Genomic DNA, 12,361 nt, shown 5'->3' with positions numbered 1-12,361 from the left:
CATGATTGAAGAAAACAGGGCCACAGGGCATGCAGGACCCTTGACCACCTCCACTTCCTTATTTCTCTACTGTTGGGGTTCAACACACACTACCCAAAATACAGCACTTTGGTATACTAAATATCTTAAGCTGAAAGAGTTTGAAAAAAAATGGCAGAAGTAGGAAGGTCACTCTCACCTCCTCCCCTTCATCCTTCTTCCCTAAACAGAGTTAGAAATCTCCCCATACTAGAAGGAAGACATTCTTACAACCTGAGACAGGGAATGTGGGGCTGAGACATCTACATAAAGAAACCTTGTTAAACTGACCCTTATCTTCCTAGCTACTTCTTCACCATTTATTATCCCCTTAGTCCCAACCCCTTTGTCAAATCTTCACAAATTTATTATCTTCGTCTAAAAGGTATAAAAGCTTCCTGCTCTTGTCACTTCTTCGGGTCTTTCTTCTCTTCTGGAAGCTCCCATATACATGCACAAATTCAATGAAATTTGTATGCTTTACTCTTGTTAATCTTTCTTTATCAGTTTAATTTTCAGACCTAGCCTGGGACCCTAAGAGGGTCATGGACAACTTTTCCTCCCCTACACTATCATATGAACTGCGTACTGATATGGAGTATAAAACCATTTCACAATTCCTCCTTGCACTCCTTGTCATATCAGTCTTTTTATAGCCAGAAGATATCCAGTCTATTTTACTCTTTTGTGCCATCCTTATGTGGTTCCCTTAAACAACAACAACAAAAGGCAACTAAGTCCTCCCTGAAGTCTTATCTCCATATACCTGAAGGAAAAACAAGGTACAACAAAATGTACTGAGTATCTATTATGAGAAAGGTTTTATAGAGTAACAGGAAGCTCAATCCTCCCACTATCCCATGGGTGTACGCTAACTCTCAGATCCCTGGAGAAAGGCCTGCTTACAAAGCTGTCTAATGGTAGTGGGGTGAGGAGACAGAGGATGTATTTACCACAGACACGAACTGTGGCGCAAACAAGGGCACTGGGCATCAGGGCAGCTGAGCTCCTCAGGCTCCTGTTTGACCAGAGGGACTGTCAAAGCAACACTCATACCCATTGCCTCAATACTCAAACCTCAGGCAGCTGGATCATTTTCCTAAAAGGTGAACTGAAAAGCAAAATAGGCTGGACCCTGATTGCCCTTTTTAGCCCTCAGTCTAAATGCACAGGACCACTCCCTTCCCCCGCCCCGCCGCCCCCATCCATCCCGACGCGTGTGGCTAAGCAATTTCAAAAGAATTCGGTTTTAAACCTAGAGCAGCCACAAAGTGAGCTGTTCCAGGCCCTTGTATGCCAACTCAGCCTTCTTCTCTTCTGCTATAATGAATACACTGCTGGTGCTCCTCAGATTAACTCCTCCGGTGATTCACTGGACGCCCGCCTTTCTCTACATTTTCTAACACTACATTTCGTATCGAAATACAAGCATACTGATATTTTTCTCATCTCTCTCCTGACTTTATTTCACTCCATTTCTCGCTTTCTTAAAATTGAATTTTCTGAAAGAGTGGTTTAGCCTCAGTTTCTCAATTTCTCTCCCTACTCTCACTTGAACATACTCGCCTCAGGCCTTAACCTCCACAAAGCTCTACTGGAGCTGCTCTTGTCAGGATGAACAATGAGCTCCAGAGATCTACTGTACAACTCTGTACCTATAGTCAACAATAATGTACTGTACATTTAAAAATCTGTTATGAGGGTAGGTCTCATGTTAAGTATTCTCATCATAATAATAAAAAAATTGTTAAAGACGCACAATGAACTATGTTGTGATAACCCATGTTCAATTCTCCGTTTTCATCTGAATTAATCTATCTGCAGCATTTGATGGAATTGTTCACATCCTCTTTCCTGAGACACTTTTAGCATTCTCTTCACTTTAGGTGAAGAAACTCCATATATTTCTAATGTTGGTCTAATTGTGTATTGCTGTTTCTCAGCATATCTAAAATGTACTTATAGGATAATGGACAAGTATTCACTGATATTTATTTATTGAACATTTACTACATGCTCGAATATGTGAAAATGCTAAAATGAAATCCAGAAGAGATAAAACAGTAAGGTGAAATGAATATGATGTAAAATATAGTATAGGATTTTAAAGAAAAGTACAGATTTGGTTCTACCTAAGTTAAAAAGAGAGATTACTTCCATGTAGGGCAATTGGGCACACTTTAAGAAGAAAGTAGATTACACATGGGAAGAAGCATTTTGATAAGCAGAGGCAGGAGAGAAAGGCACTCGAGAAAGAGGAAATAGTTTGAATCAATGTGGAAAGGAAGAAAAGTTTAGGGTAGGTCCCCAAAATAGCAAGCCTGTAGCTCAGTCTGGCTGGAAGTAGGGTATATAAAGGACACTGGGAAATTTGGGTGAGGTGTGGAAGTGTGAAATAAGTTTTGAACATTGTAAAGCTGAAGGACTAGCAGAACAATAAGGTTCCCATTGTCCAACAGGAAGCTGACAATATAGAGTTGGAGCAAGTCAAAGCTTGAAATGGAGACGCAGAGGTCTGCAGAATAGAAGTGGCCAGAAAAGACATGGCATTATCTAGGGAAAAAGTACAGGCAAGAGAGATAAGGAATACAGGTGAAATTGTTGAGGATTATTTTGTATGTGGTTTTCTCAATACATTTAAGTTTGGAACTTTCAGTATATTTGAGTTCACAATTAACCAGTAAGTCAGCAAATATTTATTGAGCACCAATTAATCTATGCGTTGTGGATGCTGAAGTGAAAGAAATAGATGGAGTTCTTGCCCTCAAGGATCTTTAGTTCTAGCAGAAGATAACAAACACATAGAACAAACAGATTCATAAGCAATGTTCAGTGTTGATAAGAAGATAAAATACATACCTATGATGAAAGGGGAAGGGGAATGATAGTTCGCTTTTTAACTATCTCATAAAATAACAACTTCTATTTATAGAGAACACAGCCTTGCCTTCAAGACTGAGTACAATCCAACTGTACAGAAAAAGAATCTAGTTTTAGAGAATTTAAGTTACTTTCCTGAATTCATACAGCAACCCAAGTGTCAGAGATTTAACCCAGCTGACCCAAAGACTGCACTCTCAGCTACGGTGAATGTCTTCTTTCTGAATGCCTGCTTTTCCCTGATAGGGTTATATTACTACTTCCAGGTTCTGAAGGGCACATGCTTTGAGCTGGTTTTCCTTCCTTGACCATGAGCTTGTTTTCCACCACATTCTCTTATATCCTGTCTGCTGTCACCAAGGACATACAGCTGAGAGCCAGCTGTTCAAGGTTATTGTATCAGTTTTCTAATGTTATGTACCATACCACCCCAAAACTTCGTGAATTAGAATATCAACAATGCTTTATTCCTCATAATTGCCAGGCAGTTTTTCTGCTGGTCTTGCCTAGGATTCCTCATGGAGCTTCAGCCAGTTGGGGGCTTGGCTGGAGCTGATTAATCTGGGACCTTAGCTAGAATGGACACAAGGACACAAGAGTGAAATCTGTAAGACTTCTTAAGGCTGGGGATCAGAAATCATTCAACAGCATTTCTATCACATTCTATTAGTTCTAGTAAGTTACAAGGCCAGCCCAGAGTCCAGGGATGATGAATAAAACTACAAGATGGAAGAAGCTGAAAAAGATTTATAGCTGCATTTAATCCACTACAGATTACCTTCTGGCAACAATTATTTACTTTCCATCCACATGCAAATATAGTTGCCCCTTCTAAGATGCTCAAAATGTTCGACCCAATATAGGATCATCCATAATCTCACCATTATAATGAGGCTCCTTAGGTGTACTTCCTCATGTGCAGTCACCTTGTTCCAAAGACAAATTATCTGCCCTTCCTACCCCACTCTCACACATATACACAGCATATAATTATTGAACAACAATAGAAGAATTGCAATAATCGTTCTTAACCAAAAGAGAGAAAGAATAGGAGGCTCATATCAACCTCTAGTCCGTAGCAATTCTGAAATTTACCCAGGCCATGTTGTCAGGGTCTCCTACTCTGTGTAGGAAGTGTTTCTTGATTCGAGTCCAGTTTTAGTCTTTAAGAATTAGTCTCTAATCCATTGTTTTGTGACTCTTGGGTCCCCTTCAGGATATCTTCTTTTGTCCTTTGAGAAAGTCTTCCTTCATTATAACAAACATGGCTCATGTTTATAGCTGAGTAGCTGTCTAATCCTACTTATTGGCCATAGAAAGTACAATCTCAGAGATATGTTTTCATATTGAGCTGTCTCTGACCCTTCTAGTCCAAGCTTATATTAATTCCCTTAATACCTTCCTGGGTTTTCCAAAATTATGACTTGGGTCTACTCCATGCCCCTAAAGCCATATTTATAGCTTTTTTTAAAAAGAAGAACCCTTTGTATTGTGGGCATAGCGCTGCAAGAAAATGCCTTGAAGATTGTTAGAGGTCCCTTTATCTGGTTGAGAAGGTCTATCAGGCACAATGCTAAATCTTTCCATGGTCTCAAAAAGACTTTATAGTCACACACACATCAATTTTACCTAAGGCCATTTTGTTCTTTGGGAATCTTTTGCCGGTTGGAGGGACTGAGGATGAGAAACAGCTTTATATTCCATCCAGCAACTCTAAAGTTCTTTATATTTTTTTCTAAATTCTGCTTAAAAATAGTATTATTCCTTATTTAGTTTCTCTCTTCCTATAACATTATACAGTTAAAAGAAGTCAATTAATATTTTCAAAATTATGCCTGAAAATCTCCTTTGTCAGATACACAAATTCATCAGATACATTTTCTAGCTTCCAAACTATTATAGGCAAAAGCACAAAACATGGACAGCCATCTTTTCAGCTTTCATTAACAGTGTGTTCACCATCCCACCAGCCTTTGCTAACAAACTCTTGACCATTTTTCCAGCCTCTGCTTATTCTTGGGTCTGAAAGCCAACGATAAACGATTTATGCTTTTATTACCAATGATGCCCTATTTCTAAGGCATGCCGCTATAATAAATTTTCTCTATTAGTTATCAATTGCTATATAACAAACCATTCAAAATTTAGTGTCAACATTTAGTGGGCAATGATTCTGGTTTTAATTTTTAACATAAATTGGGATTGGTGCACCTCGTCAAAAAGGAACCAGCTGTCGGCCTACTTATGGTTAGATGGCATAAGAGGACCTCACATTAAGATGGGGGACTCATCTGGAATGGCTAGAGTAAATGAATTGGCAGGGACAATCTTTTGATGTAGACTTTGATCACATGATGGTAAAAATAGTCCAAGAAGAGGAGAGAGGAAGCTGTAAGACCTCTGGAGGCCAGATCTTGGAAGTCACACGTCATTTCCCTTGCATTCTATTGGTTAAAGCATGACACGGGACCAGCCTAGAATCACAAGGTGAAGAAACAGACTCCACCTCTTAACTGGGAGGAGCTGTAAAGTATCTGTGGCCATTTTTAATACACCACAGTGTGGCCTCATGAACTAACGATGGCTAAGTGGGCTGCATAAACATTAAAGCTGTGGCATTATTCAAACCATAAGCTGATCATCTGAGTTACTGAACCAAGGGTAGCTTCACTTTTTATGTGAATCACACTGTAATTCACGTTAATCCAAGGCCATGTATTAGAAGGAACTGAATGGTCAGGATGACACAGATATACTTAGAAACCCATTGCAAAATTTGGTGCTATATTCTTTTGCATAATAATGACAACAAGGCCTGAATTAATTAAAAATAATTAATTCGATTACCATAATGCTCAAAAATAACATCACCGATTAACAGTAAAAACAGGGAAAATAATAACAGCAGATATTAACTAAACATGTGCCATGTACCAGTTCAACTAAATTTATATTTTGAAAGGGAACACAGGATTTTAAAACTATAAATAACTTATAATTCAATTACTTATAATTCAGTTCTCCTGAATACACGATTTAACAGGAGGCTAAATGAAATACTTTTCCTACCCTACCCTAAAACATAGCTTTAAATTAAATTACATATTTCTAATATTCTAAGTTGCTAATCCCACATCCTCCATAACTTCTCCAGGCATGTGCTGTTTCTAAGGACAAAACTAAGAGCATATTAATGTGAATAGTACTTACAATACAGTTCTTGTCTGCCTTCTCATTACTTTGAATTGAAGGACTGTATTATCTACAAATTCAACGTCATAGTTGGGGTCAAGAGACAAATTTGAGGGAGATTCAATATCAAGTGGAACTTCAAATCGTTTATTATTAGGATCATAAACCTAAACCGGGTTAGACAGAATAAAGAGTGTATTAATTTTTTTAAATGATCTAATTTCAGTGTTACCAATAAGTGAAATGTGAAATTGTAGATACCTCCAGAACAAGATATTATGAGGCACTTAATCACATTTTTATTTAATCATATTATTTCGGTGTCATAAATAATATTATGACATTTAAAACCTTCCATTAATAAGCTTTGTATTCATGGAAAATACAGACCATTAGTTATACTTACCTTAAATCGGAGCCGATCTTCAGTATGAAATTCTACATCCATTACAACTGGGGAAATATCATTTCCAAACAGGGAAATACTGTCACGCTTGGTTAACGTTAACCTACAAGACACACCAATGTTATGAGCCTAAATGAAGCATATTTATTTTTACAAATGAGTGGAATTCCTAAGGTAAAAAGAATGTTGATAAACAGGAAGATAAACAACCTACACTAACAAGGAAAAGAAAAGTAAGATAAAAAATGTTTTACTAAGAGCAGAAACATTGAGAAGTAGACCTGAAACCCTGGAATGGTAATAAGGAAAATCAACTAATTTCTTTTCCAGTACAGCTGTAAGAACAGGAAAAACTATAACAACAAAATTAATAATAATAATAATAAAATAATAATAATAATAATATTGAGACAACCTATTAATAGAATGAAATAATGAATTCAACATTTCTCTCCAGTCATGTTCAATCAGGTCGGCTGTCCATGACTTCTAAAAACCAGCTTAGTAGTAATCAATGGACAGTCATGTACCCAAAGTTCTGGGCACAGCCCCTACTCTCCCACTTCTGTCCTTCCTCCTCACTCTGCACTAATGTGTGTGAAACTACTGCACACATCACAGTTACGAGAATCTCCAATTCAATACCACCATCACCACCATCACCCACTCCAACCAATCCTTCCAATGGTGGTTCAAGGAGAGAGGCCCCTTTCCTCAGGTAAAATCTTGGTTAGGTCCACCATTTTTGGTCTAGCATAGAAAAGCACCACTTACTGACATTGTTTTGCTGTGGAACAGTCTTTCTTGATCTACAAAGAATCCATTCATATTTGAGGAGTTGTATAAATTCAGCAAGCAAAATGATCTCATGGTCAAACTGAGACATAATGAGATCTCCCAGGCCCAGAGTTAAGTGCAGGGCTAGGTACACATCACAAATAAGCCAAAGGCAGACCAGACAGTGAAGACACTGACATCTGGAGTCTTCATCAATTGCCCAGAGTGCTTCTGCTTCTCTTACAGTTCCCCATTGTGTATAATCTCTGTTCCCAGTCAGAACTTAATATAGTTATAACTTAATTTATCTGATTTTTATTTATTTTATTCAATTATATGTTTCACTGCTCTTACTCATCCCGAGTTCTTTTATTTTAATTTCAGATTTTAATCTGTATTCAAAACATTTCCATGATGGTCACTGCTAAAATCTGTAAAAACTCAAGCCAAGGGCAAATTTAGAATAAGAGAAAACAGCATATAATGTAAGTTAGCTCAATCAAGTTCTAATTTTGCGCCCAGAAAATAGGCTTGTGTTTTCAGTGGAGAGCACTTTCAAGGTCCAAAACCAATAATAACAAAATGTAATGATTTTTTTCCTCTTTTTTTCAGTTTGGAATTCATTATATTTCTGAGACTACCCTGTCCCGTCCTGATATAAATCAGTTCTCAGCCCAGACTTCACCATTCTGCTTCTAGCTAATGTCTCAACAGTCATTTCTTGTCTTCGTCATTAAAGAGGATGATCCTCCAAATCCCCACTCTTAAGCATCATCATTAAATTTTATATCACTGCCTGGTAAGAAATGTAATTGGGAAACACATTGTGACACAGTTTTCAAGCCCTGGTCTTGAAATGTAAAAGGGAAATAGCTCGTAAATCCCAAATAGAAATTGAGGCAAAGTCAACTTTCGGAACACTCTGCTGAGCTCCAATTAAGTAAATGCTGTGATTTTACACATTCTATACATTTCCCAGAAAAGTATTGGCATAGGAATAAATTTTTTTAAGTGAGCCTTGACCCATTAAATCTGGCTTTTCTCTTGAGAATCTTGACTAAAGGAAAATGACTATTTCTTTTTCCTTATAAAAGTTAAGCATATCATTTGTGACTGAGTTATTTTTGTACTTGTTAGAGTAAGTACTGTGATGATGTTAAAGTTTAATTTCTGATGTTCTGAAATAGTTGTTCAGGGCAATTTTTCATTCTAAGTCTCTGTATCATTTCACTGAAAATTAAGTGCTGTGTCACGCTTCATAAACAATATGCAATAAAAAGGAGAAAAAGCTTCTTTCTAAAAGATTTACACAATAGCATAAAGACAACAGTGTTACCTTAGCCTAATTTGTTTGCAGTGAATCATTTCAGCACACAAAATAACGAGTTTCTGGCTATTTGGCAGGGCCCACATAACTGATTGAGAAACAAGAAAGAGAGGTGTAACCTACTTTTCAACAGGGCAGTTGTGACAGTGATTTAGAAGTAAAAGTGATTAAGAAGCAAAAAGCCATATATTTTTGGCTTTTTAATTCATGAGGGCTCAGAGTCCTCAGGATATAGCAAATAAAAATAGAATGTAATCTCTGAGGTGATATGTGTACCAAACAAACTCGTGAGGCTGGATCAGAAATTTTAGATGTTAGAAGTTGTAATGAAAAAGTTCTAGACAATATATACCTCCATCCTAGAGCTGTTTTTTGAGGTGCATCTTTCATCGTGTAGCCATATGGACCATCAGCTGGGTAGAAGCACCAGGGAACATTGGCAATGGTTGTAGGACACCAGAAACAACCTTTGGTTTCACAGACTTCTTGAGAAGCTCCTGGATGAGGATGGCAATCAATGCGTTTCTGAATGGGAAATCTCGTGGCACAAGCAGCCTCTTCTTTGGAGTTGTAGAAGCAAAACGGAGCAGTGGCATTATCAGAGGCACACCATTGACATCCGCGGCTTATACAGGCTTCTTCATTTGCCCCGGAGTCTGGATGACAGTCAATTCGTTCAGAGTCAGGTACCACAGAGCACAAATCGACTTTCTCAAAACACCAAGGGATCTCTAGAGTTTTCAATGGAGACCAGCAGCAGTTCCTGGCCAGACAACTGGCTTCGAAAGCTCCAGGATCAGGATGACAGTCTTTACGAAGTTGGGGGGCTATAGATGCTAAGCAGGAACTTGAACTAACAGGCTGGACTAGAACTGAACCAAGAAGGAAAACAGGGCAAAGTAAATGCACAGATAGCTAGAAAACATAATGATCATTAACATACTTTGATAGAACTTAAAAAAAAAGTCTCAAAGTGCTAATATTATGAGTGGAATAGTTGGTGGATATTAAACTATACTATAAATTTGTCAGTCTTGGTAAAACAAAGCAAAGCAAAAAACCTGTCCCATCTCCTAGTTGGTCTTTCTCTTCCCTGCCTCCTCCTATTTTTCTCAGCATTATCGTCTTTTCTAAAGAATCCTGTTTCTCAAGACATGCCCCAAATAGGACAACTTCAGTTTTGTCATTTTTGCCTCCAGCGATGTTTTCAGGCTTAATTTGCTCTAAGACCCACTTATTTGTCTTTCAGGTGGTTTAGGGTATCCACTGAGCTCCCTCCAACATCATGTTTCAAATGAATCAGTTTTTTTCCTATCTGATATTAGACTCTCAAAAATGCCATAATACTGGTGCATTTTTTCCATTTTCTTTCTTTGTGGCTTTCTATTTTTAAATAGACCTAGAGGTTATTATGCTGAGTGAAATAAGTCAGACAGAGAAAGATAAATACCATGTGATTTCACTTATTTGCAGAATCTAAGGATGAAAAAGAACAAACTAATCAAAAACAGACTCACAAATATAGTGGATAATTTGGTGACGGACAGAGAAGAGGGGGTTCGAGGAGCTGAGAGAATGTGGTGAAGGGTTAAAGAAGTACAAATTAGTAGTTGATAGTTGGTCACAGGGAGGGGGAGCACAGCAGAGGGAATGCAGTTAGCATTAATGTGAAGGCTAGGTAGAGGGCCTAGGGAGGGAGGGAACAATTGGGGGGATCGTTTTATGAACTATATAGATGTCTAACCAATGTTCTGTATACTTGAAACTAATTTAAATAAAATATTTAAATAATTTAAATAATTTAAACTATATAAAAAAAGTCCTAGATTTGTGTTGCAGATGGTGATACTTTCCTCATTTTTGGTATTTGGGAGAGTTTTACTGTACTAATACAATCAATTTCACAAATTACTGATCTTTGTCTCCCATAAATTGGATAAAACATCTGAGTACAGATACAATTCACCTGTTCGACTCCAAAATCAAACTAAACTTAGTCATGGTTTAATCAATTGTTTAATAGCAGTCAAGAACAACATTCTGATCTTTTTTATTTTATCATAAATAATTTCTAAACTATGTTTTTGCAGTTAAGGTCCATAGAACATCTGCCTCAGAATTGCCTATCACATTAGTAAACATACTTCTTGGGAAATGAGCACTCTCGTGTGTACATGCCTGGTGGGGATACAAAATTGTACAACGACTATTGAAGGGAATTTGACGCTATCTACCAAATTACATATACTTTCACTCTTTGACCAGAAATACTATTTCCAGGAATTTGTCCCAAAGATCCACAATTATCTCTAGTGAGGCATTATTTATAATGGCAAATAATGTACCGAATGTCCTTCAATAGAGGACTGATTAAATAAATTATGGACTCTATGGGATGTCATAAAATGGAATGAGAAAACTTCTATATATTATGTAGCATGATCTCCAGAATATATTAAGTGGAGAAAAACGAGGCCTAGAACAGTGTTTCCGAATTATACTTCTATAAAAAAGGGGTGGGAGATATGAAGATATATTTTTATTTCTTTATAGTTTCAAATAGAAACAGTAGGAAGATAAAACAAAAATAGTTACATATTGGGGAAAAAAGAAACAGGTTGAAGAAGACAAGGATCGTTCTTTAGCTATATCTTGTTATATAATTTTTACTTTGAAATCATGTCAATATTTTAATCTAATTTTAAAGAAGACAAAATTGATTTTTTTAAAATGTTAAAAATAATTGCCGTTAAGTTGAATATACACTGAAATAGATGCACCTGTTTATCACGTTAGTAGCTTGTCCACAAAAAAAAAGGAATGATCTCAAATGACTTTAAAGCAAATATTTTTATATCTCTAATGATATATATATTCAAGGAGCAAACCATAAAAAAAAATCTTAGCATGGATCTAGTGGTCTAATTGTTAATATAAATATTGATGTTATTTTGAAAGTATTATGAATATATTGTAGGTAAAGCCAGTAATTATGTTAATATTTTTAAGAAACAATATTTCAGCATAAGAAAAAAAGGTAACTATAAAAATTTTTAAATAATTTAAAACTCAGTAATCTTAATTTGATTTGAAAATTTTAGCACGAAATGATGATTAATCATTCTCTTTTATAAATATGCATATTTCCTAGCTCTGTCCATTGAAAAAACTAGAAACAATGACAACTCAGTTGCAAGAAGGTTCTCTATCATCAACAATAGACTTTTAACTACCATTCCTCATTAGAAGGAAAGGACTCCTTGGAGAAAAATGACTGATTCTCAATTTAGGATAATAAGAAATGTGTAAGAGAAGCCTAGAATATATTTATATACAAGAAATGAAGAAAAGCATCACATCTGCCTGCGACCAACTTGAAGTGATTCTCAATGGTATTAGATGGAACAATTGAAGCATCCAAAAGATAAATGACACTCCAATGGATAGACACACAGATAAATAGTATGTATGTGTGTGGTTGCCCAGTCAAAAACTGAATACTGATTACACTATAAAATTAATAACTAAAGAGAAAGAAACACATTATCCTTTCTTATATGAACTCTACTACAAGATGACCAAGTAGTTGATGATGAAAATTTTTTAAAAAAATTAAATCCCAACTAGTAAATGCCTAAGAAGCTATAGAATTAGACCCTATTTTGCAAATTCTAATGAAACAATCTATGTAGGTTAATGATCATCATTGGGTATTAAAATCATTAAATGGAAGTTGATAGAGACCTTTGTAATGTGGGGTC

The 12,361-nt window shown here is 36.4% G+C and overlaps 1 protein-coding gene across 1 annotated transcript in view; it reads right to left on the bottom strand.

Moving 5' to 3' along the window:
• Positions 1 to 12,361, bottom strand: part of LOC120618278 (maltase-glucoamylase, intestinal-like) — a 190,603-nt gene that overhangs the window by 58,588 nt on the left and 119,654 nt on the right. Inside the window, exons 4-6 of the mRNA XM_039882321.1 lie at positions 8,953 to 9,472; positions 6,497 to 6,599; positions 6,109 to 6,257 (exon numbers count right to left, since the gene is read on the bottom strand). Coding sequence (XP_039738255.1) covers positions 6,109 to 6,257; positions 6,497 to 6,599; positions 8,953 to 9,472 — 772 coding nt within the window. The remainder of the gene's footprint in view (positions 1 to 6,108; positions 6,258 to 6,496; positions 6,600 to 8,952; positions 9,473 to 12,361) is intronic.

Source organism: Pteropus medius, unplaced genomic scaffold (genome assembly GCF_902729225.1).
Source record: "Pteropus medius unplaced genomic scaffold, Ma_sr-lr_union100, whole genome shotgun sequence".
NCBI lineage: Eukaryota > Metazoa > Chordata > Mammalia > Chiroptera > Pteropodidae > Pteropus > Pteropus medius.
The sequence above is the reverse complement of the archived record's forward strand: the minus strand, read 5'-3'. Positions and strand labels throughout refer to the sequence as shown.